This window comes from Apostichopus japonicus, chromosome 18 (assembly GCF_037975245.1).
Source record: "Apostichopus japonicus isolate 1M-3 chromosome 18, ASM3797524v1, whole genome shotgun sequence".
Lineage (NCBI taxonomy): Eukaryota > Metazoa > Echinodermata > Holothuroidea > Aspidochirotida > Stichopodidae > Apostichopus > Apostichopus japonicus.
In genome coordinates, this window is record NC_092578.1 from 16,802,056 (window position 1) to 16,827,639 (window position 25,584).

General features: G+C 38.1%; 2 protein-coding genes across 7 annotated transcripts; one reads left to right on the plus strand and one right to left on the minus strand.

The window, feature by feature from the left end:
* Positions 1 to 1,598: 1,598 nt before the first annotated feature.
* On the plus strand, positions 1,599 to 12,608 carry LOC139958483 (tRNA wybutosine-synthesizing protein 4-like). 2 transcript variants are annotated; one of them, XM_071955577.1, is made up of 12 exons: positions 1,599 to 1,936; positions 2,867 to 3,070; positions 3,397 to 3,601; positions 3,940 to 4,093; positions 4,404 to 4,502; positions 4,972 to 5,062; positions 5,709 to 5,813; positions 6,101 to 6,452; positions 7,069 to 7,391; positions 7,830 to 8,011; positions 8,951 to 9,083; positions 9,904 to 12,608. In XM_071955577.1, the coding sequence occupies exons 2-12, from the start codon at positions 2,915 to 2,917 to the stop codon at positions 10,057 to 10,059; spliced, it is 1,956 nt and encodes a 651-aa protein (XP_071811678.1). In that variant the 5' UTR covers positions 1,599 to 1,936; positions 2,867 to 2,914; the 3' UTR covers positions 10,060 to 12,608. The 2 variants fall into 2 exon arrangements, with proteins under 2 accessions (XP_071811678.1, XP_071811677.1); XM_071955576.1 differs by having other exon boundaries at positions 1,600 to 2,316.
* Positions 11,024 to 25,198, minus strand: LOC139958484 (cAMP-responsive element modulator-like). 5 transcript variants are annotated; one of them, XM_071955580.1, is made up of 9 exons: positions 25,045 to 25,198; positions 22,153 to 22,242; positions 20,812 to 20,931; positions 17,923 to 18,035; positions 16,978 to 17,120; positions 16,033 to 16,200; positions 15,297 to 15,453; positions 14,498 to 14,648; positions 11,024 to 13,688 (listed from the first exon to the last, which is right to left on the minus strand). In XM_071955580.1, the coding sequence occupies exons 2-8, from the start codon at positions 22,204 to 22,206 to the stop codon at positions 14,504 to 14,506; spliced, it is 900 nt and encodes a 299-aa protein (XP_071811681.1). In that variant the 5' UTR covers positions 22,207 to 22,242; positions 25,045 to 25,198; the 3' UTR covers positions 11,024 to 13,688; positions 14,498 to 14,503. The 5 variants fall into 5 exon arrangements, with proteins under 5 accessions (XP_071811681.1, XP_071811679.1, XP_071811680.1 ...); XM_071955578.1 differs by having other exon boundaries at positions 16,024 to 16,200; XM_071955579.1 differs by lacking the exon at positions 25,045 to 25,198 and adding an exon at positions 24,850 to 25,038 and having other exon boundaries at positions 16,024 to 16,200.
* Between the last annotated feature and the right edge of the window lie 386 nt (positions 25,199 to 25,584).

The window sequence follows — 25,584 nt, forward strand, 5'->3', positions numbered from 1 at the left end:
AGCACTTTTAATGTCAGTATGAGCAGTATGAATATCATGTTTCTATCAGACAAAAGTTGGTACTGACTATACTGTCGACCAACATTGTTTACAATATGCAACTGAATCAATTCAAATTTTCATCGTCAACCCCCCCCCCCCCCCCACTCTCAACGTTCTCTTCATAATTTCCTCTGCAATTTGTGGGTTTAGGGGGGGTCTCTCTTTCTTTCTTTTTCTCGTTGCTTCGAAAATCACAGGTATATGATGGCACGGTTAGTCCATCTCATGGAAGATTTCCATCTCTTATAGTATATTCATTCAATCTGCAATGGTTGTTGGATGCTGGTCTAGTAACTTTGTTTAACTTAACTGGGCCTTATCAGCGTAATGCCATGTTCAGCGCTACGTCCGCTGTGCTAATTAGTTTAATTGTCTCAGGGGTTGTAGCTTCAGTTATATAATACACTTAATTAATTGTAGAGTGTGTACCTGTTAAACCATATAAATACCCGGAAATATCGAGTATAAGGTAAACTGTTATCGTTGGTTTCAAGGATACGATAAACATAGATTTCAGACATTCATCACGCACGTGAAGGTCATATGTGTGTGCGTGCGCTTGTGTGGGTGTGCGTGTGTGCATGTGTGTATATTTAGGTGTGTGAATATGTGTATGTATGTATGAATGTTGTTACTGCTATAGGAAAAGTTAGGTGCCTGAAGTGAAGCCTTGCTAACAATCTGCTACTTTGGGCTTAACAAGATCGTATACAAGTGATGAAGGTATCAAGTATAAAAGTTTTACAATGAAATAAGAATATTACATTAAACATAAAATAAATAAGCGCCTAAGTAGCCAGAAAATTCTGATTCGTGAGGAAGGGAAAGGGGGAACAAACAGTTTAAGGAGCGGCACAATATTCGTGTCCTGTAACTTGTGAAGCGCTTTGTCGGCCTACACATAATGGGGGCACAAATAGGGAGGGGGGTTCAAAAGTCAACATTTTCCTGAGTAGAGAATGGTCTTTCATGCACTTGCTCCTCTTCTAGCTCAAATTCAAAACGATCTGGAAATTTAAAAGTGCCACGATAGTCCGAGCATGTATCCGAGCATGTAAAAATGTATCAATGTTTCATGTCCTTGTGAAATGATGAATTTAGCGTGTAAGCTAGTGAATCGCTATGTGCACATGCTAGCAAGCAACGTCACTGATGACTTAGCTTCTTCAGAGCTACAGCAGATCCACCAAACGGAAAAAGAAGAAAGAAAACCAATATAGAAAAGCAAAAGAAGGTAAGAAAAGGAAGATAATGATACATAAGTACAACTAAAATTAAATGAAAAAAAAGAAACACAACATATAAAACCATACAACTTAACATATATGTCATGTATGCTGTTGCATTCCATTCTTTTCACCTAAGGTTGTTTAACCTCAGTATGAAAATGGAAATACTTTTTACGTGAAGTATTTATAAGGCCATCATGGTAATACTTATTGTTTGACGAGGTCCCAGCGTTGCAATTATAACAGTTCACCTATTGTAGTTACAAAAGAGCCGTAAAAGTTGATAACGCCCTCTCGTAAACATCATTTTGATTGCCTTCAAATTTGTCGTCTGCTAGAGAACTACAAGGCTGACAGAGTGTATATTCAGCTTTTCCTTGGTGAAATGTTTAGCATGTGTTTCAACATGACGCATATCATATAACTAAGACTAGAAGAACGTATGCTTTTCCTTTGCAAGAGACTAGAAGAAGCGTAATGCTTAAAGTCAGGATTCCTTACATTTCGGATTGTTCATGCTTTCGAGTTGATGATCTGTTTCTGCAATCTGAAAACACACGAGAATAGGCTATGTTAATCGTGTGATAGGCTACTATTACTAAAGTAGTTGAGCGAATCATAGGTCTCCACTACACGCGTGTAACGTAACACCGTATGATATATAGGTATATAACGTATGGACTGTCCTAACGTTACATATACAATACAGTATTCGTACTAGAATAAAGAACTACCTGATGCTAGAAATGTGTGTAAATTAGCTGTTTTCTAAAATTTGAAAGGACAGAATTGTGCTAACCATGATGGAATGATTAAATCAGTGTTTTTAGTATAGGCTTAGGCTACACTGGCCTATAGCCTGGCTACCGTACTCCAGTGCCATTTAAGTTTAGTCTCAGTAAAACAACCAGTGGAGGCTGCACTTCAAGTTTAAGTACTTATACCACCAGGGTCACAGCGAGCAATAAAAAGGGGTCACATACAACAAAGTTAGCAAAGTTTGTTGATAATGCCGAAGTCCGCCAAGGAAAAAAATGAAACTGCAGTAAGTGCTTGAACCTCATCCAGTATGGACAAATTGTCAGATTCTTTTTGTAAACTAGAGCTAAGTTACCAGCAGGTTGAACAATTAAAACTGATGTGACATATAGTATATTGAAATTTAATGTATGCTGTAAATCATGTAATATTTCCCTCGTCATTTGTTCTTCTTGAGTGTAGCAATATTTTGCCAACTGTCATAATCCTATGTGAATAACCCTTATAAAGTTTTATATTGTGTAAGAAGACAACATGGGCTAGTAGATCCATTGAAGACTGACGTGCCATAAAGGAGGGATAACAGTTACTGTCTTTTGAGTTTGTGAAAGCACATCTGTAATCTTAGTCATCCAAAGGTACAACTTTGGCAGTTAATTGCATTGTGAGATGATTATTTGACTTTATTTGAAACTTCACATTGTTGTTGTATTTTCCACTTTGCTCCTCAGTTGTTTAATTGTCATTCATTTTGATTACATCATCTGATAAATGTTACATTTTCATTTTAAGATCTCAGTTGAATTTATTTGTATTGCATTGTATTTTTTATCAAGGTTCAAGGAACGAATGATAGCAGTATCGTCAGTAAATGTGCCATTTCTATGCAAGGTTATTTCCACGATGACTACTTAAGGCATTTTGTTGCTAGACAAACTCGAAGGGCGCCCCTCATCAACCGTGGTTACTATGTCAGAGCTAAAGCTATTGATGGAGCTCTCAGGCACTTTCTGAAATCATTTCAAGGACAAGCTAACCAGGTAAGGAGTAGCCTAAATGTACACGGCTTGAAGTGAATTTCAAATAAAGCAAAATAAATGAATTTTGTCTTTTCAATGGTTTTTGATATCTTTCGAATATCAAAATTGCAATGTACAAGTCAAGCCCAGAACTTGGATGAAAGCTCAGACTGAATTGAAGAAAAATTTGAAAATGGCTCTAAGATTAGTGCTAGGTTTTATGTCAACATATTAAGGTGTTCCATCACTCTGGCCAACTTTAAAAGGGCAAGACCAAATTAAGGAGATTTCTTCTGCAGTTCATTGCTGTGTTTTAACCGCTTACAGTTCTTGTCTTTGAATTGCAGATTGTGTCCCTTGGTGCTGGATTTGATTCAGCCTTCTTTCGACTGGAGAGTGCAAGGCTTCTCTCGGAGACTTGCTTCTATGAAATTGACTTTGCCGAAGTTGCTAACAGAAAAGCTGCCATTATTCAGAGCAATGATATCTTGTGTGCCTTGCTGAAAGAACCTGTCTTTCACCACAAAAATCCAGTAGTTCAAAAGGATGGAGGTATAGTGTTACTTTGTTTATCATTGTTATTAAGCGATCACCTGTTTTACCATTAGAACCTTTCACTTGGTATTTGTTCATAAGTATGCAATCGATATCTTGCAGATATGATTTGAATGTCGATGAGTTTATCTTGGTACTTTTAAGTTTTTCTTTGAAATTGGCATCACAAGTTAAACAAGTATGGCAGCCCTGATATGACTTTATACAACAAAATCACACAATTTTCACAAGGGTTTTGGTTTTAGTTAGCTTTTCGCTATGCATCATATTAATTAAATCAAAGGTTTGGGTTCATATCTTTTTATTTATCTTATCTTATTCTCTTTTCAAAATAGGTGTAATAATATCTTCTAGTTCTTATCGACTCCTGGGTATCAATTTGAATGACCTCAGCTCATTACATCGCTTCCTGTTACACAGCGGGTGTGACTTGAATAAACCTACTCTCCTTCTGTCCGAGTGTGTCCTTACCTACATGGAAGTTCAAAGGTCAGTCAGTCTTGATGTATTTCTGAATGGTCACTCTTAAATCCACCAGGTAATTAAAATTGAAAAAAAAACAGAGTTATTATTGTAGCATTTCTTAAACCAAGCCTTTGGTGGGTTCTTAAACTCAAAACTTGACATCAAAAGGCAATCAATCAAAACTGTTAGCACACGTTGGACTTAATTTCACTCAATTATTTTACTCAAAACCTCTTACAATGGGAGAAACAATGGTTTGCTCCTACATGAGACGCCGCTGTCCGTATCCAATCGACCATAGCATTTGCTAACTGTCTCGGTTTTGTCTTCACAGATCAGATGCACTGATTGAATTCTGTGCCAGTACTTTCAGCAATGTGGCCTTTATTTGTTACGAGCAAATCTATCCATCTGATTCGTTTGGACGAGTTATGTGAGTTGATTCCAGTTATGTATCATATAAGTTACATTCAGTGTTGAGTTATGTAAGTAGATTCATGTGTGTATTATGTAAGTAATTTTCAGTTATGAGTTATGTAACTAGATTCAGATATGTATTATGCAAGTAAATTACTGGATGCGAGTTATGTACAGACTGATCTACAGTATTAGAAAAAGTCATTGATCATTTTAAATGCATTGAAATTAAATTGAATATTTTATGAAAATAAATTAAAATGATGATTCTTTTAAGTGTTGAGTTGTGTCTTAATTAGACTAGATATGTTTATATGTATTACAATTTAAATGTCCATGGTTTCCTTTCAAGATGTGCTTCCCAGTTAAATATACTTCTTTTGCTTTCATTTTTTGTTTTCTTGCTGGTAGTTGTTTGTACTAACATTGTATTGCCATGGAAATATTCTTTAGTAATACATAAAACTTCTTGCCTTCCATTCTAGGATGAATCATTTCAAAAAGTTAGGATCTCCCTTGCAAGCAATCAGAATGTACAGTACTCCATCAGACCACCAGGAGAGGTACTTGAGACTGGTAGGCATCTTCTTTCCTCATAAAGGGGAGGGGGGGGTGGGGGTTGAGGGGGGATCAGTGGACCTGTCTCTCTGTATCCACCCCTCTATCACCACCCCAATAAGGGTGATACAATATTCGTTAACTATTTTGTGGTCTTGAAGATAACCACTGTCAGATAAAGCTGGATAATAAAAAAAAAACTTTCTTGAAAATTTCAAGGGTGGACAAATTATGGTTATAGGTATATAATAAATATCACCTTCATGAAAAAGTGGGCATAAAATGGTCTACAATCACCCATACAGATCTAAATCAAGCTGTACCAAAACTTTTGGAACCTACATTTGGCATCATATGTACAAATTTCTCAAGGTGTAAAAGTCCTTCAACAGAAACGATGCTAAAAATATTGATGTTTCTGTCTTTCTAAATATCATTGGCGTTTAGCTCTCCTATGAAATACTGAATAATCTTCAGTACATACAATGAAAATGACTACTGGATTATTACTACTAAATGGACAGCAAACTGTAAACACATTTTTAAAGTAATACCTTTTGCATAAATGTGAAATTTGTCTCAAATGACTCATGCAGTTTTCTCATTGTTGACTTGTCTGCAAATGCTAAATCTTTGATCCCTTCTTGTTTTTTTTCTCTCGCAGGGATGGACTTCGGCCAAAGTAATTGACATGAATGAATTTTATCTATGTTTAGATGAAGACGAGAGGGACAGGATCAAGAAACTTGAACCATTTGATGAATTTGAGGTAAGAGAGGTGTTAAATGTTTGTCTAGAAGTTATAGTTTGCATTGAATTTGTCGTAGACCGAGTGAAGGCGATTCAATTTTCACAGAGTTTTTCACAGAGACACAAGTTACTACCCAACTTATTACATCTTTAAGGGGTTCATGGGGTGGGGGAGAAGGGGGGGGGGAAGTGAAGAGGGATGTGTCTTTTGCTATGGACAAAAATAGAAAAAAGACAAGCTGCTTTTCAGAGTTAATCTGCTATCTTTTGCCCTCTGTTTTATGTTTGATTTTTGTATTTTTTCAGGAATGGCATCTCAAGTGTAACCATTATATACTTGTCACAGCTTGCAAGGGTTCCTGTATAACTGCCTTCCAAGATGACATCCACAGATCAAACTCTGGTAGTTTCAGAATGTACCAACAGAAACCTCGGCTCGACCAGCTACTCGAAGCTCAACTACCAGACAGTATCACAGAGGCTAACTTCAGTGGGTTTGGGCATTCCTCAGAGAGAATATCCTCGACGACAGTATTGGTCCATGGAGGATTCGGTGATAAGGGCGGCCGTCACCAGAGGCTGAGCGAGCTTGTAGCTATGAATGTTCATACAGGGAATAGCTTCACGGTAGAGCCGGAAGAAGGAAGCGACGTTATAGGTGAGGTCTTTACTTTAATTAGCGAACATTTGCTACTTTAGTTTTATCATCTTTTAGCTTGTTCCTAGCAAACCTGTACAGGTTTTTGTAAATTTAACATAGTAAACAAAGGCAAGTAACAAAGGCAAGTGTCAAGTATTCCTGTCTTTTCGAGCTTGCCATATAATAACAAACTCTTAGCCTATGTTTGTTGTGTTTAGTGTTGTAGGTAACACTGTTTGCATGTACTAACAGTGACACGTAACATCTAACGGTGTCACTGTGTGACACAAGATGGGAGTGTATTAGTGATAGTTCACATGGGCTGTAAGTGTTACTGTGTAATATGCGACTAAATATACTGTACCCTGAGTGTCGTAGTAACACTTGTGTACATGGTAATACTGTAGGTAAAATGCAATACACTGTATTTGAATGTGTACATAGGTCACTAGATAGATGTGTATTGATGCTTTGACTGATTATAACATACTGTATATGCACTGTACCGTTCTGTACTAATGTTCATACAAACATGTCTGGTAGGTCATATCTTATATATTCTCTACGAGCCGAAGAATTAAGTTACATTAATACTAACGAAAGAACGGTCAAATTTTTGTTTTGTTTTTTCCAGGTCCAAGAATGTTCCATACCATCACCGCATTGAACCATAATAAATCGTCCCTGTTGATATTCGGTGGACGTACTTCTCCCACAAAGCCGTGTCACCGGACTCTGTTACTGACGCTGAGTAAGGAGGTATCGGATGTGACCTGGAGATATAGGTCAAAGGTCATCTTAGGGGAAACCACCTGTCCCGAAACCAGATGGAGACACACGGCCACTGCAATTCGACATAATTCGATTCAAGGAATCTTGATATTTGGAGGAAAGAATCTCGATACCGTCTTTTCAGATTGCTTCTTGTTGTGCAATGAAACTTTGGAATGGCAAAAAGTTAGTCAAAAATCTACAAATTAATTGGACACTGACTCACCTTTCTCCTCCTGCCAGCTGTTCTCATGCTTTACCATGTATGATACCTTAGACCCTCTGGACACCATTTTCCCATACTGCCCTTTCACGCTGATTGATCACTCTCTATATATATATGCTACCTCCTCATTCTACTGTAACCCCCTCCCCCCCCCCCCCAAACCTCCTACTCTTTCTAACCTTGTTTTGTAAGTCAACCTAGTTCTCTTGGCTTTAACGTAATATCATCCATCCAGTAAAATGGAAATTTGGGTACAGTTTGTAAACAACATTCGAATAGTTTTAATAAACATGTCATACTACTTGCGTCATTTGTAACATTTCCACCGAATCATCAGCATACATATGACATTTTCATCTATTTGTCCGCTTCTAATTTGGATGTTTTTTCCATCATAGGTTGTGGCATCTGGCTCAATTCCAGAACCTAGACATTCGCACAGCGCCAACCTCTGGCAGGAATCTGCCGTCATCGCCTGTGGCTTTGGGGCGGACGAGAGGCCATTGAATTCTGTCTGTTTATTAAATTGCGAAACTTGGGTATGGAGTCGCTTAGAGACAATACCAACTCTGACACCGAGGTAGGTCGCTAACAGGGATATTTTACCTGGATTCAGTACGTCAATGTGAATCACTGAAATAACTGAAAAGTATCAGAAAATAGTTATAGTGAGGGAGTGCCTCTCGCCTGAAGATTGTTGCATAAGTTCAGTGTACTAGATGGAGTGGCATAGCAGAACAATAAATAAGGAAAACAAGAGGGAAAGGTTAAGAGGGCAAGGGGAAGGTTAAGAAGGGTGATGAGGGTATGGTGGTGTAGTTGGGGGGGGGGTAGGAAAGGGAGAAAATGGGATGGGAGAACAGTGAAGGGGATAAGAATGAAGTGGATGGGAGAAGAGGGTAAGATTGGAAGAAGAGATGGTTGGCCATGGGAGAAGGAGGAAGAGTGGGAGGGGAGAAGAGGGGGGACCAAATCAGAAACATAATTTTTGAGACCATTTACAGAAATGAAGTACAGGCATGGCGAATGTTTGTGTGATAGCTGAGGCAGGACATTTTTTGTACAATACCTTGTCCCTTAAATGAGGCTAAGAGAGGTGCTGCTCTTGGTGGAGGCCAAAGGTCATTACCAGGATTTTCAATCTTTGTAACTTTCACATATGCTTTAATATGAATGTTGGTTCTGCTAGTATTTTAGTTAGCTTTGTCATATGACCAAGTCAGTTTTAATGTTTCATATTCTGCCCAGTGGTATCCAAAAATAAATTGTTAATTAATTTTCTTTCCTAAAAGTGTGACAAACTTGAGAGTATTTGATCTAAAGCCAAAAGCAGCATCCGTCCGTCCGTCCGTCCGTCCGTCCGTCCGTCCGTCCGTCCGTCCGTCCGTCCGTCCGTCCGTCCGTCCGTTAATTCATCTCTGTACCATACTGGAAGGTACCTGTCATTTTTCCCCCCGCCCATTCGATCTTTTCTGGTGAACTATTCTATATATTGATGTATACTTTATATCAATTACAGATATTCCCACAGTGGACACATACTAGGAGACCATTTACTACTAGTAGGTGGTATCCATCTCCACGGGGAGGTGATCTCATCTGTAACCAGGATCAACCTCAAGACTGCCTGTTGGAAAGAATATGACATACTGGTACGTAGAGTGATGTTGGTCAACTTTGGGAGGTCTTAAATAGGAACTGTCAACAACTAGGGTATAGATATGATGACAGACTTGGTATTACTTTATGATAGGTTCATCAGATAGGCTTCTGTGTTACACACTTGCACTGAGCATGAATGCGATCCTCAGCCTATCACCATGCAAGGTACTACGGCACATGACTGGTACCTGACAACAGGGATCTCACACCATCCTGAGGAGCTGAATAGAGCTCAGTTTATAGAGCGAAGGACTCGTACTGACTCAGTTGGTAGAGCGCAGGACTCGTACTGACTCAGTTGATAGAGCGCAGGACTCGTACTGACTCAGTTGATAGAGCGCAGGACTCGTACTGACTCAGTTGGTAGAGCGCAGGACTCGTACTGACTCAGTTGGTAGAGCGCAGGACTCGTACTGACTCAGTTGGTAGAGCGCAGGACTCGTACTGACTCAGTTGGTAGAGCGCAGGACTCGTACTGACTCAGTTGGTAGAGCGCAGGACTCGTACTGACTCAGTTGGTAGAGCGCAGGACTCGTACTGACTCAGTAGGTATAGCTCAGATGTTATATAACACTACATTTACAAATCATAAAGTCCGAATCCTAATCATCTTTCTCGCCATCCTACGCTTTACAGTTTTATTTATATTAGCTTTTGAAATACAAAGAAAAATCACATCAGAAATATTAAAAAATAAGCGATGTCGCAGATCATTAGTAATGGCTGTTTGTTTACAAACCATATTAATTCCTCTCCGTATTTGTTTTGTTTACACGATCGATGTATTTACGATGGTTATCATTTTTACAGGTTGCCGAGCCCGAGCGGCTGTTGATGCTTCACAATCACACCAGCTTCGTTCAAGGAGAGGAACTGCTCATTATTGGAGGAGGGGGAAATTGTTTCTCATTTGGGACCCATCTAAATCAGTCGCCCAGACGGATTCCATTGAAGTGGGAAAGATGAACATTGAATAGGGAGGGAGTCAAAATTAATACATTTATGACATTGTTTGCAATTTGTTCAATCTTTTTTGGTCATTCCAGTCAAAATAAAACTATTCAAAGATGACAAAATTCAACTAATAAGTAAATATTTTTTACCAATCATGTAAAAAAAACATTATAAAGGGAAATAATTTCTACCTCCATTCCTGAAGCACAGATACTAAAAGGTCATCAGTATTAGTTAGTCTTGTAGATATTTTTTTTTTAAAAGTTTTCAGTGATGCTTTGTTACTAGTATTGAACTCTCCATTTCCCAGAGAGAGAGTTTTGAATTATACAATGTAGGTCTTATAAGGAATAGATCCTCGAGGCTGCAAGAGTGGCGGAACGGGTGAGGGATCTATTCGCACCAATGTTTTGGTCAATCAAACGATAACCTAAAATCTGGAAAATTCTTTACCAAAAGTTTGCAAAAGTCACACAAATGATAATTCTGCATCTAAAAGCCTCTAATCGTACAAAAATTCCTCCCCATCCCCTTGAGAGATCAGTGACAGCATACTGCCCCTCCCAAACACCCCGATTGATCCCCTAGTGTCTTACCGATCCCCTAGTGCCTCAGCGATACCCTAGTGTCTCGTCAATCTGAAAATAAACTCGACTCCTGGGTTGGTAATTCTTGAATATTGATTGTGGGTATTAACCATCAGTTGACTTTCCAGCATTTGGGGGCAAAACTGATGACCAAACAGAGGAACCATCTCGTAGCTATGTAACACAGACCCTCCCAGAATAGACAAGTCGCAGCTTTCTGCCTCTACTATGGATTGATAACTTTCTAAACAAGATCCTGCTAGGATGGTAACATCTGGCTTTATGACTTAAAAACTTTTACTATGGATTGTTCTTCCTGATGATAGAACTGCAGAGAGGAGTCCATACATAAATAGACGAACAAAATAAAAAGCAGATGATAGATTCACTTTGTCATTGTACAGGATCATTTTATTCACAATCTTTGTCACTAAATCCATCTTTTCATTCCACTCTGCCTTGCAATCAATTAATAGTTTAAAACAAGTAGGCTTAACCAGCAGCTCCCTTGTCCAAACATTCAAATTTTCATCTTAAAAATAAAAATCATCTACTTGCATTTTTCTTCCCTTTCTGACATTTTAAAATTATGAAACATTGAAATATTATTCATGAAATCCAAATCCTTTTTCCTAAACCCACTATTTTGTTTTTTTAATCATGCAAAAAGACAGTAAAAAAAACTCTACCGACAAGAATACCATTTATGATGACAGAATATGTCTGCTTATACAATAAGGAGACTACTTATACAATAAGGAAAAACAATGCACCCACAGGTGCAATCATGGATTAGAAGTGATTACCCCAATCAGATTATAAAGTGAACAAGCCCAAATCTCTTAAGTACTGACAATTCATTACCATGCATCGCCTCTGCCCTGAAGCAAAATATGAAGTATGTTTTCGGAAAATTATTGAAAAATACCATCGGAATATACTCTAGTTTTAAGTTAAAACATGCATCTGATGGTCGCTGTTAACTAGCTTGAATGGTTTATACATTATTCAACTTTAAACATTGATCTGTTTACTCTCGCAGATCAAACTATTTGTGACCGAAAACTGGGTGTATGAAGTCAAGGTACAAACACATTTTGATTCCCTGCCGTTGCTCAAAATAATGGTCGCCCTTCACTTCCGATCCGAGTAGAGACCAAATTACGCAAATTCCTACTAATAAGGTACCATGAAAATTTCATACACAAAGGTCATATATATTCACTGATTCCTATCTGGATCTAAGACCTCACAGAGGTCTAGCTTATATAATACTGGCTTCTATAAAAAAGAAAAAAGGGATGGAACTGCCCGCCGCGATGCTATTTCTAAAAACTCGGACAGTTTCTGACAGATAGAGAGAGATGTTGAGGCTAACCGAGTGAGTGAAACAATGGACACTAATGAGTGACAGATAAAAACAATGAAACATAACCAATTATACACAGCTACTAATACATCCAGAAAGACTGGCAGATTGGACACACTAATGGTGCCATAGACTCTCAAGCCAATTTATGTACATATTTACAAGTGTTTTTGTCTTAATATATATATTTTTAAATAATATTATAGGAGATGGATTGGCCTACTGAGGGAAATCGGGGGAGGTAGCTGCTATTGTGATAGAAACCAGCACAGGAGCACAGTAGTAGAACAGGGCTAGGCTGGGCTAGGCTGGTAACAAATTCAGGGCTAGGCTGGGGGGGCTGGTAACAGGGCTAGTAACAGGTAACAGAACAGGGCTAGGCTGGTAACAAATTCAAAAAGGTAACTCTCATATTGACCTACAAAAGGTAAAAAAGGTTAAAATGTGACTTTAAAATGTTTAAGACCTTGTTGTGGTGTGATTCCATGAGGTATGGTATTATTTCAGTTAGGTTAAAAATGGGCCATTGTTTTAAGTGGTAAACCACTGTCCATGTATCTTATCATACTGAATGTCAATTTTTAAATGAAGATAAAAAAAAAGAAGTTAGCATTTGGTTTACATGGACATCATGTTCCAAAGTTTAGCATGGCAAAAGTAGCTACTGCCATATGAGAATCTGCCCAAGCCAGGGCAAAGTATCTACCAAGAACTTTGGCAGCCATCTGCTCAAATTTGCCACATATCGACATATCACTCTCACTTTACAGCTAGCATGCTAATACCGATGTGAATGTTGCTACCAAATTAGAGCCCCTTGCATGGGCACCTTTTAAAATCAAAGCAACAGGATAGGTAATAACGGTTACTCCAAGTTTGGAACCGCCTTGAGTTTGGCGTGTGTCCATTTTGGCAACATCAACTGCATAGTGTGACATGTCTGAAATGAACAAAATATTTACTCAGCATTTGAACCCCTACTGCGCGAGCCAAACTGATTTAATCTTCATGTTTTGTTCTAGGAATCTTCTGAGGGAAATTTAAATTTCATTTTGATTGTACTGAGAGGTTGTTCTGGCCTTTTAACATTCATCATAGATAATGTTTTAAATGCCTAAAACAGTTAGGGGTTGTGCTAAATTTCAAAAGAACCTCACGCTCTGAATCTGTTAATTCATGTGTGTAAATGTTTCGCAGGAATGCTTACCATTTTTGGGTCGTTTGCGATAAATATGAAAAAACCTCTGGGCTTTCCCTTTAAGAGTTTCTCTCTCATTCCCCTGCAGGTCTAATCTCATCATCTGTATCTACAAAATAAACCGAAGTCTTTTTTTGCAATTTGTACATACTGCAAGAACAAACACAAAAATGCAAAACAGATGCATAATTCATAAAATAGCTGCTACCCAACATTTGACTATATACAAAAGGAAAAAAAAATATAAAAAAAAAACATCCACAAAATGGTCCAACCCCTAATGGAATTGTCAAATGCCAGCTCCTTGTTTTGTGTTATCTTCAAGAAATCTAGTTCTTCCAAACTAGGAAACCCCTTGAGAAGCTGCAAAAATTCCTCCACCTTGACCGTACGATCAAGTGCCACCAATTAGCTGAGAGACTCCCTATGACTTCATAAGTCAAAATCTGTCAATCAGGATAAAACTTTTCGGTTGTCTGTTGTGACACTGCAGAAGAAGAGAGAGAGATAGAGAGAAAAGATAACAAAGGGATGGTAAATATGGTTCCAAAGTAACTTAATAAAGGAGCTAAATTTGTGTTTATTTTGACAAAATAGAGGCTATCTGATACGAACATTTCACAACGGTGTGCAGGTCACTGGATGAACAGTCGAGTGTAACTTCAAACGATGAAAAGAAAGCGAAAACTAAAACGAAGACATGTTTTAAAGTTCCTTTTTTCATGTGATAAGCAAGAGAAATTTGTCTGGGTGATGGTATTCTACCATCAAATGCAAACACTCACCAACTGCTACTTTGACTTACATTAGCTATGTACCCTATAGCGGCACATATAATCTAACAACATATTGATAAATTTCGACAAACAAAATTATGGAAGAAAAAAAAACGTGAAAAATTAAAAGCAAATTCAAATGAACAGATGTGAGACATGTGTTATAATGGCAAACTTTTGTTCAACACATGACCACCAAAAGAGTAACATGGTTCCACCTTACATTGATACTACGAATACTCTGAAAAAAACTGCCATGTCATCCTTGCAAAAATCCAAACACCTGACAATTGCTATACACTATCCTTTCGTACTGACAGTGTCCGTGTTTTGAGAAAAGGTTACAGAAATTGATCTGTCAGTGAAACATTCAAACTTTCCAGTAAATATTATATTCTACCTCTGTGTTGGCACTACAAAAGACTATATTTTAGTATGAAAGCCGCGCTTTAATATATAAAGCAAATCCTACCGGCCGCCGTTTGGCCGATCGTTTATCTCTTCCGCGCATTCTACTCACCGTCCTTTAATCTGACTTGTGACAATACAGCTCCTTCAGGGATTTCAACTCTTCGATGAGTGTCTTGTTTTGGTTTTCCAAGACGGCTACCCTGTTCTCTAGACACTTGATGTACTCCTTCTTCTTACGGCGACATTCCTTTGCTGCTTCCCTGTGTCGGCGAAAAGATACGTTCAAGAGTTTATTATTGTCGTCAAAAAATGGGCAATGTGAAATAATTTGTATTCGTTTACCTCTTTTTTTTGTTTTTACAGAAAAGTTGTAACTACTGCTGAGTGTAGGTGTACATGTACTTTAGTAAAGCATAAATAGTGTAATGTGCACATATGCACACTAGTCAGAGACTGTATTGTTGTTACACCTTAAAACTGGCTGCACAATCAGGTTATCTGCACTCTAATTACTGTTTAAATATTAAATGACAAACCACTGTGCACACAATATGACATACATGCTTTTGTTTATCCCTGACAACCTAGAGAAATGATATTTACAACTTCCAATAAATATATCTGTAAATGGCATTTCCAAATCGTGACTTAGACACAACGCATCACAAGCATGTCCATCACAACTTGTCTGGGATTATCGTCATCCCTTACCAAGTCACGTACGTAAATTAAGCAAGCGTTTGTCGTTCGGTTGCGACAGGACTAAACCAAGAAAAACAAGGGATTTTTTGTCTTACTTTACTGCTCAAATCTAGTGTGGCTCTAAACCGGCTTGATGTTTAAATCTTTTCAGACCTTTTTGAGAAAATACCACATAAGCTTTTCAGATTTGTTTGCATCTGACTTACCGATTCTTCATTAGCCTCAACTCCCTCTTCCTCGATGCTTCTTCAGCCAATTGGGTCTGAGTATGCAGGCTAGCTGGAGTTGCCATGACAACGCCCTGAGGCAGACTTGTGGCAGGTCTTATCTGATACTGAACATCTCCCAACCTCGCGACATTAACTAGGCCAAAAAGAAGGGTGAAATAGGTGTCAGCCAACCAACTGAAGTGCCAGGCTCATCATAAAACATTTTTTTCCCCCTGAACCAAACAATTCCCCTCCCCCCTCCCCCTTCTTCTTCCAATACCGAAATTTGATCTGCACATGACATTTTTATCTGTACCTATATGGCCTCACTTCTATTACTCACCAAAGAGAGAAAAATAAAAAAGTTTTTGCTCTGATTTGATCTTTGTAGATGTGCCACAGTCTGTGGTATGCGCTTGTGTTTAGTACTAACTGGAACAGCTCATTTAAAGAGGAGAAGAAGGGGAAAAAAATCCAAGTGTCGACAACAATATAACAATTGCTTTGACTTATTGTTGGACTTGTGTCATGCTGTGTGTCAAAATAAGGTTCATGTGTCCATGTGTTTGGTTTCACTTGAACAGACCCCCCTCCTACCCCCCTCCTCCTCCCCCATCGACCACTTAAAGCTGCAATAAAAAAAATATCATAATTATGTCGACAAGAAGATTAATAAATATTTTTACTGTTATAATTATTGTTAAAAATAAAAAAAAAATCTTACTTAAGTTACCTGTGGCTGCAGGCACAAATATCTGCTGAGGTCCATCTTGTGTCTGGATGGATTGTACAATAGCGCCAGCTGGGATGCCACCAGCATTAGTCATGGTCAGTGTCTGCAGACCCTGGACACTACTGTCAGAGTTGGCCAACTGAATAGTGCCACCAGAGGAAACGATAGCTGGACAAGGAGAAACGACGTACTTTGTGATCAAGACGGATTTTTTTTTTTTGACGAGGTTTTAACCAGACATAAAAAACACAGAGACAGATGATAACATCTTTCACCCTGGTGACAATCGACTTAATTCTCTGCAGAACTCACTTTGTGGAGCTTTGATCTTGTTACAATCTTTACAGATAAACTGCCTGCGGAACTATTACGAAAATAAACGTCGGCGACATTATTAAAAGGTCAGTGGGGTGACCGAACATACTGATCAAACCAAACAGTTAATGATGAAACCCATGGATATTTGTTGATAATTTAATGCAAAGGATATTTCATTGGAAATGGGACAGGGCAAGTTTCATTGCAGGTGAAGTCAAAATAAGAGAGTCATTTTCAAATTCACATCTAACTTATTCTCTTGTTCTTTTTTCTTGTATACCCTGTCTGATTGCCGTGTGGTCAAGTTTTAATTCATGTATACAGGTGACCACAGGTGACCACTGCTACTGCTGTACTCTTGCATCTGAGTCTTAATCCTACCAAGTATGTACATAATCCTTCCCGGAACAATCACTTCTGATTCTAGAAGGCACATTTTCAGGCTCACTCAGTGTGATACAAAATTTAATCTGTGAAAGTTAAACAATGCAAATCCACAAACCAAAGCCAAGATAATAATTTGTATTTTCTGCCTACTGAAGGAATGATAATTTAGTCAACAAAAAAAAATAAAATAAAATAAAAGCTGTATAAAATATTGATTTTTCTGAACCATCTCAAACTTACTGGTTGGAAAATTTTGGAGAGCATTCCCTGTCGCTATGGTGATTGTGCCGGGACTCTCAACTTCCTCTGAGGTGTTGGCGGGCTCTTCTTCAATTCGAGAGACAGTAGGGCCTGTGTCTCCAGACAATTCGTTCAGGATTCTCCTGGAAAATGGTATAAAAGTACAGTAGCTGGTATGAAGGGTACCTTTTGCAATGTAATTCTCAAACAATTAATAAACTGCAGTAGGGTTTAACAAACATATACATTTTATATGCCTCTCCTCGCAGTAATTCTGAAAATTGTGATGTGAGCTGTGACCCTAGACCAGGTTTTTGAAGATGACATTCTCAACAGGTTAATCACTGACCAACACCAGACAGTAACAATTTTATTTAAAAGAGTAAATACACAGGCTTCCACACCTGTACATGCAGGTCTCCTTGAAATTTCTCTTATTTCTAATCTCTTCTTCCTCTCTACCTTGCTGCCTCTTCCAGTTTCAGTTAAATCCCTCATCTCCCATCCCCTTATCTCTCCACCTTCCCCCCCCCCCCTTCTCCCTCTGTTAATATTTCCTGCAGCCACAAAGCAAATACAAAGGCTTCCACACCTGTATGAAGCTCTCCTTGAAATTTCTCTTATTTCTAATCTCTTCTACTTCTCTACCTTGCTGCTTCTTCCAGTTCCAGTTAAATCCCTCATCTCCCATCCACTCATCTATCCCCTCCCCCCCCCCTCTCCCTCTGTTAATATTTCCTACAGTCACAAAGCAAATACACAGGCTTACACACCTGTATGAAGCTCTCCTTGAAATTTCTTTTATTTATAACCTCTTCTTCTCTACCTTGATGCCTCTTCCAGTTCAATCCCTCAACACCCCCATCCACTCATCTCTCCTCCCCCCCCCTTCTCCCTCTGTTAATATTTCCTACAGCCACAAAGTAAATACACAGGCTTACACACCTGTATGAAGGTCTTCTTGACAATTCTCTAATTTCTTGTCTCTTCTTCCTCTCTACCTCCCCATCTCCACCTGCAGTTGGTCCAGATGACTGGTCATCTCCTTCACCGCTCACCTAGAGAGAAATAAAATTGAAACAAAAAAGGAGAAAACATAAAATGAGATGTTTATTCTATTTAAAACCACCAAGCCAAAGTAAGAGTCGTATATGAAAAAAAAACTCTAAAAAAAAAAAGAGGCCTTATGGCAAGTTGAAAGGGCTAATTACTATATATAATCGCTCTTTGTCTTAAGAGTAAACATAACTACATAGTGAAAAGAGAACTGGAAGTGTGATAGTTTTGACAACTGGTACACTACAGTGTGTTTTGTTTACATTGACACACCTCTGACAACTGTGTCGCAATATTACAAATGCCCTGTATGTTTAAAGACAAAAGGTAGAAATGGCAGAAAGAAATTTATAGAATGATATCAATGAAATAGTTTTTGAGATCCACTTTCAACTAAACGCCACATTTACAAGCACTGATGCATTCACCTGGTCTTCATCAGGTTCAGGCACACATACCAAAACTGCTCTGTGTCAGTGAACTACGGATATTCTCCACAACAGATTCCATAATTCCAACTGTTTTACCCTACAGTGATTCAACATTACATGACGCCCTTCATAGTCTTCTTTATGAAACTATGTACACACATAAAATCTGTACTTTACATGTCGCACGAACTGGATGACGCTGTAAAATGTGCACATTTCTGAATATACAGCCATGGTTTGCAAGCTGTGGGGTGTGAACAGCAAGTGGGTCACAAAACATCTTTGATCAGGTGATGGGAATTCTAAAAAATCTAGACAACTGGGTGATAAAAGTTCCAATAACATTCATGCAATCTGATCATCCATTCTGAGGGGGTGGGTTCAGGTGGGACCAAGCTTCTGATCACTGACAAAATTGTTCACCACATATAAAGTACAATTACTGGTCAATCTTTAATGTCAAGACTTAATTAACATGCCAGATGCACCATACACTCTTATCTTTAAAGTATCTTCAGTGTCCATTGAAAAAAAAAATGACAATAAGAGTAATAATAAAAGAAAAAAAATAATACAATACAAATACTGTTGAAAAGGTGCTAATCAGGAGAATCACAGTACATAAGCATTTTGACCAAGAATTAGCAACATTTCTATGCAAAGAAACACAATCCTCTAAAATGGCAGATATATAAAAATAACGATAATTAAAACACACACACACATAAAGACACATCACAATACTGGTAAAGCTCAGCAAGGGAATATTGATTTCTATCCATGTCAGGAAAGCAACAAGTAGATAAGAAAGCAGGCATCCAGCCCAACATACCAATAAGGTCATAAAAATGCACAAATTAATTCCTAACAACAACACAACAATTCTGATCACTACCCTGTCTTATAGTACTTAACTACAGCAGTCAACCACTACTCAATTCTCACTGTACGATTGAAAATTCATTATGTGTACAAGCATATCAGCCACTAAAATACAGCCATTTTCATGGCAGCATTAATCATTTCTGTCAATTTTTTTTGTTTTTTTGTGGTCACAAGATAAATCTGTGAGGTACACAATTTCTTTCACGCAGGTTTTCAAAACATATATATGCTGTATGCAATTTCAACAGTGTGTTGCACCAATGTATACAATACTGTACTTCTCAGAGCACAGAGGAAGAGTGAGATCTCGAGAGAAAGTGAGAGAGGCGGAGTGTGTACATACAGACATATCATTTATCTTCACAGCTGCATATTGGGTACAAATTGAGAGATGCCAAATCGGACGAATAAGAAACAAAATGTACATTTAGGCGCTTGCACTCGGAGAATTGTTTTGAAACTGACAACTGTCTGAATGTTCACAGTGTACATATTACTATCAAAGTACCACTACTGTATATACTGTACACACTACTTCAATAGGCACAACAAATCAGGTCATCTGAAGGCCAACGTTTAAGATAAGCTGTCCATTGCATCAAGTCAGTTTCTGTACATCACATTCTCCAAAGAGACCCACCCCGCCCCCACCAAACCTAAAAATAACAGCTGTTTTTATACAAATGTCAAGTAAAATTTGATGACTACTGGAAGCACTCATGGTCTGAATTAGAAAATGACTTCGAGCAATGAACGCAAAAGCAATTTGTTGCATTCATTTCCTTCTTGACATGTTCCTTCTCAAATTCAATATATACAGAAACTACTGTACACCTACAGAACAATATACCTTTACTGAAAGAATTGCTCTATATGGCAATAACTACAGGTAAATAGATCTATGAAAATAAAGCAGTGACCTTGAGACTTAACGATTAAATTGCTTTGCTTTCTCAGATTACATTTGTACTCATTATCCTTACATCGCTGTGCAATAGATGTCGCCAATTGAGTCTCTTGTTTAGCCTTTCTAAAGATCCCGCCCTTTGCAGTATGCTTGTCATGGTTTGACCCCCTTCAGAAAATGCCTGCCTCCCCCCTCCTCCCTCAAACAGAAACAGTCCACACACAAACCCTCCTAATTTTGCAGAATTCTATTGCAGCCACTGCAGAAAAGCAAGTACAGTACATTTGTACAATAAGCCACGTTTTTTTTTTTAAATGAGTTGCGATTTTCACCGAATTAATTCCTCGTTGTCGAGGTTTATACAGTTTGCCACCTACTAGCTGGAAACGGCAGGGTGGGGGCGCTAAGGCTGCGAGCAGACAATGTTAACAGTAGAATGTGAATGGCAACATCAATGCAAAAACATATATGCAAATTTATCTTTCTAATCTCTACTGTAAAATTTTGAAGAATACTGGATCCTATATTTGTCAGGTTTCCCTATTAATCAATCACCTGCAATTGATGCGTGGCTGTTGTCTGAATAACTGATTGCTGGCCGCCATGTAATACTGAATGGAACTGAATTGGTTGACCACGAACCGAAGACAAAATGACTGGGACAATGCTCGAAGTCTGATTAGGAGAAGGGAGAAACGGACAGGTTAGACTTGATGGCATTGTTTTTTTTTTTCTGGCTGAAACTACCCATCTATGATGGACCCAATGACCCTAGGTATCAGCAATATCTGTGCTAAGTTGAAGAAGCTCGCCTGTTTTGGAGCTTAGAAGGAAAAGACTTTTGGCCATCAAATCAACCACGATCGTGTCTTTCTTCTCCGTAAGACAAACCACGGAGAATATCCAACATCAGGAGAGCAAGTTTGGTTTTAGTGCAAACACAGGTAGTATTCCATGAGGAGTGCAAACAGAGACACATGCGACACATGTACATTTCAGTTGTCAATTACAGGTATGTTATTGTGTGTGCACACATACCTGTACATATTGTACAATGTACAGTCTATGCTAATCTGTTTCCTCTCTTGGAATTGCATGGTTATTTATTCAAATGAATGCAACAAAATATATACTATATAGTATCACCATGGTTATTTCAATAAAGGATAAATTAATGCATGAATTTCATGCAATAATGCACACACATTACAGCTGAAGCAGTCTGTGTCTGTGTGCATCACTTTGACATCCACATACGAGATTCTATCTTTCCAGGTATTAATCTGATTAACATTTAATCCAATTTGGAATAGTGTGTTTCCCACAAATGTAATGTACTGTAGACAACATTAAATGTTTTGTACTTTTGTTTGCAAATATTTAAAGCATTTGCAGAAGTTTATCCTTTCTTGTATGTGAGTTACCTTGAAGTCACACCATCATAATCCCCTCTCCCCACCCATGCCACCCCCCCAAAACAAGATATTTCATACTGATGTATAAATTACAAATAACATGCATAAAACCCAAATTATGATATTTCTTGGACATTCAAAAATGAGTTTGCTTTTTACCAGCATTTAAAGGCACTTTGAGATCCTAAAGTACAGTATGTACAAACATGATAAAGCAGGAAGTGCAATAAAACTTTGTGAATTTAAAAGCATCAATGGACAGACACTTTAAAGGTTTGTGGGTATGGAAGACACCCACTTTAAGAACTCCAAGTGACTGTCCGTGCTTATCCCCTAATAATATACATGCCCTCTACCATCTCTCACCTGCCCCCAACCTTCTCACCTGGCCCCCCCCCACCTCCCTGCCTACAAATAACTCTATTTAACATCATGCTAAGTGTACATCATCTGACAAAGAGCTATGGATTTTAAGACTGACCTCAACATCTTTATCTTCTTCTTGTGAGTTATTGTTCATCTTCTCGTCCTTCATAACGGTTAACGAGCAAAATTCACTTGTCAGCAGGGCCTGATGAAATAACAAACAGTATCAGACACGTACTGTAACTTGTTGAGCTAGCTACTGTAGGGCGAAAAATACACGGCCAGCAAGGAAAAAAATCCCCCCCCCCCAAAAAAAATATATCTTGCCAAATAGCCCCCTTATCCTGGAGAAAATATATATATGCTTCAAGGCATAGTTTCAATGATTTTGTAGCATCCAAGGCCTTGCTGATAAAAACTAACCATATATGTAGCTCTCATTCAAAACTTTGTGTACTCATTGTGGACAAGCCACATACAAAACTAATATGAAATCTGTCAACATTCCTCTTCTTGAGGTATAGTGTTTTCAAGTTACTAAAGTTTTAACCACTTTCGACTACTGATCCACCAGATCCAAAAATGGCCGGAACTGGATAAGGCAGGACCAAAACACAATGTTCAGACAGACTGGGTCTTTCCAAGCCAAAACCTAAGTAGCTGAAAAAGTTACCATTCAAAACTCTGTTGTTTCAAAGTTGGTCGATTGACTTAAATTGCGCTAACAGTAAGCCCAAACCTATCAAAATGTACAGAACATTTATATAAGTGTACGTAGCAAGTGTTAGGGTTAAACGGTAACACATGCAGGCTTAGAATTTCCAATTTACACCATTTGTTTATTTAATGCAAGTGCTTGCAAAATCTACTTGCTAAAATCAACTTCCAACTTTTATCAGTTACTGACATATTGATTTTTATGTTTTTGTTCTTTATGTCTACTGTACTGTATGTACACAAGTGCCTCTTTTTATTCTACTAGCAAACAGCAAAATCCACTTGGCACTGTGCCAGTAAATAGTCCTTTAATGACTTCTTATCACCTTTTGGAATTCCTACTTGTTACATGTCATGTGACTATAATCTAGGATCCATTATCAAGATTTATAAATCATAAAATTACAGAGCTTTCAAGACTTCACATTTTGATGTGCTGGACCTAAAATTGACAATTGAGAGCCACCAATAAGTGGTAGGAAATGGTGGTTCATAGGCCGGTAATGATAAAATGGTTCATGTTGTGGAAAGACAGCTAAGCAATGAAAAAAAAAAGGAAATCAATGGAATACAAAGAAACAGCAAGCAAGCCTACCCTTCCAGTGCTTACAATTTTGCCTGAACAAAACTGAATGCAGGTATATTCCTAACTATGTGGTTGACTTTGGTCTTTGTTGCAATATCTATCAGAATGGTGATAAGATGATACTCAATATGCTCAAAAACAGCAATTATAGAACTTAACAATCTTACTGACTTTGCTCTGTGGTACAGTTTTATCCTTTATAAATTGATTGTTATTAGTAAAATGTCTACCTTGAGACATCAGGGTAGGCACTGTGCACTATAAATTTGTCTTGGTTTTGTAGTAGTGAACAGTGCTTATCAAACAGTCATTAAAATGGCTCCATGAAAGGAAATAAAAAACAGACAGGAAAACTTTGTAATGCCAAGAAAGTCCTAGCAATAAAGTTGACCAAAAAAAATCTTAATTGTAATGGTAAATTTTCCATACTTTTGATTACAAATTTGGGGATTCTTATGTAAAATTATGTTGTAAGAAAAACAAGAGGAGGGGGGGGGGGGTTGCACCAAGCAGTTCATGTTACAATGGCAAAATTTACATCCTTTCATTTTATGATGTACATCTTAAATATTATTCTGTGCCAACTGAAAAATAATTAACAAGAAGTCTTATTGCAGGGTAATCTTTAAGTACGTACAGCATTTCCCCCCCCCATAAACAAAACTTGGTATTAATTGCCAAACAGATGTTCTTTATTAATAAAGTATTAACAAAACAATTGAACCACATGGAATGTTAAGATCTCTTAAGTTGAGGGAAGTTACAGCATTTTTTAAAGTATGATTGCATCCAAATTCGCAATAGAGTTTACTTGTTAAATTTTACCCATTCAAAGTTTTGTAACATGTTTCTTTTTTCATTAATGCAAAAATACAGATGGACTAGGCTAGTAATGTTTGAATTTATACCATCTAGCCCCTAGCCTAATGTCTGAATTAAAGCTCAACTAAGTAGGCCTAGGCCCAGCTAAGCAAATGCAAAGAAATTGGCATAGCCTAACGTTAGGCCTACATCATTGCTTTTGTACAGTGAAGCATTGTATTACATGGTAAACAAACCTGAAAAAGCTCAACATAAATGTAGGCCTAACAACTAAATTATACCCTGCCTTAGTTACCTAACCTACGAAACTATCTTACTATGTGGCGTAGGTTCTAAACGGGGCATAACGCTAGTAGGCTAGGCCTAAATACTAAGGCCCAACTTCAGCCATAAGTTATATTGGCCCGTAGCTAACATTATGCAAATCTGTTTTGTTTCAACCATTTTGACTGATAATTTACTAACACCGATACAACTAAGGATAAGAACTAACAGGTCTTAAGTATGTAGATGAACAGGGAGGTTGACTAGGTCAAATCCCTTTTAACCAGGGTCATCATTGTCATGGACATTTCACAATCACTTTAGTGTTTAGTTGCAGACTACCAACAGGTTGAACAATTTACAGCTTGTACTATGTAGTACGGAGCCTAACACACTAAAGCACATACACTTCCGCAAACTTACACTATCATGGCCATGTTATCACCCATACAGTCTTCCACACACATCGAACACGATGCAAAAGCTACCATTCTTCGATAGAAATTGCCCTATATCTCCCTTAAACTTTCGCTAATGCTGACATATTTCTCAAGTCATGTTTCCAAAATATGTTACCATAGGGTTTAAAACCCATGCCAACCTTGTTTTGGTGCTTACCGTTACGTATTTCTCGTCACTCCTTCAGCGCTCTCCGAGTGGACCATGGAGCCCTACGTAGAACCACGTCAAATTGCGTTGTGCAGCGTCACACTAACAAACAAAGGTCTTCTGTGTATGTGCGTCAGCCCAATGAGGTGACGTCAAATTATGCAGAAATAAATACCTCTCTGTGGGGTCATTGGCTAAATCAAAATGAATATCCATTTATGTAAATAACTCTTTTCTAATTGGCAGAGGATAGTGGTAAAGTCCTTATCTTTATTCATTAGATGACATCATACTGATGACGTACAATGGCCGACAATCTCTAACATTTTCTACCCGCGTCGCGTTGAATTTCTAACAGGAAATCTCGCGACTCTCCACTGTATGTAGGAAAATCACTGAAAACAAGCAGATCAAAACAAAACAATCACGCACAAAACAATTTGACGGAAAGCATAAAACAACAAAGGTACAGTTTCGATCAGATAATAGCTGTTCTGAGGTCATGTTGACTCAGCAAAAACTAAAATTTTACTTGAAGTTGTACCGCTC

Bases quoted from the DNA above. Each gene is read 5' to 3' on its own strand.
- LOC139958484 (XM_071955578.1), bottom strand. From the start codon at position 22,206: ATGAAGGACGAGAAGATGAACAATAACTCACAAGAAGAAGATAAAGAT. The intron at 20,932-22,152 runs GTCAGTCTTAAA...TCTCCTAATCAG, and splicing joins AAGAAGATAAAGATGTTGAG to ACTTCGAGCATTGTCCCAGT. The intron at 14,649-15,296 runs GTAAGTCAGATG...TCGCCGACACAG, and splicing joins TTGAGGCTAATGAAGAATCG to GGAAGCAGCAAAGGAATGTC.
- LOC139958483 (XM_071955576.1), top strand. From the start codon at position 2,281: ATGCCGAAGTCCGCCAAGGAAAAAAATGAAACTGCA. The intron at 4,094-4,403 runs GTCAGTCAGTCT...TTGTCTTCACAG, and splicing joins ACCTACATGGAAGTTCAAAG to ATCAGATGCACTGATTGAAT. The intron at 7,392-7,829 runs GTTAGTCAAAAA...TTTCCATCATAG, and splicing joins AAACTTTGGAATGGCAAAAA to GTTGTGGCATCTGGCTCAAT.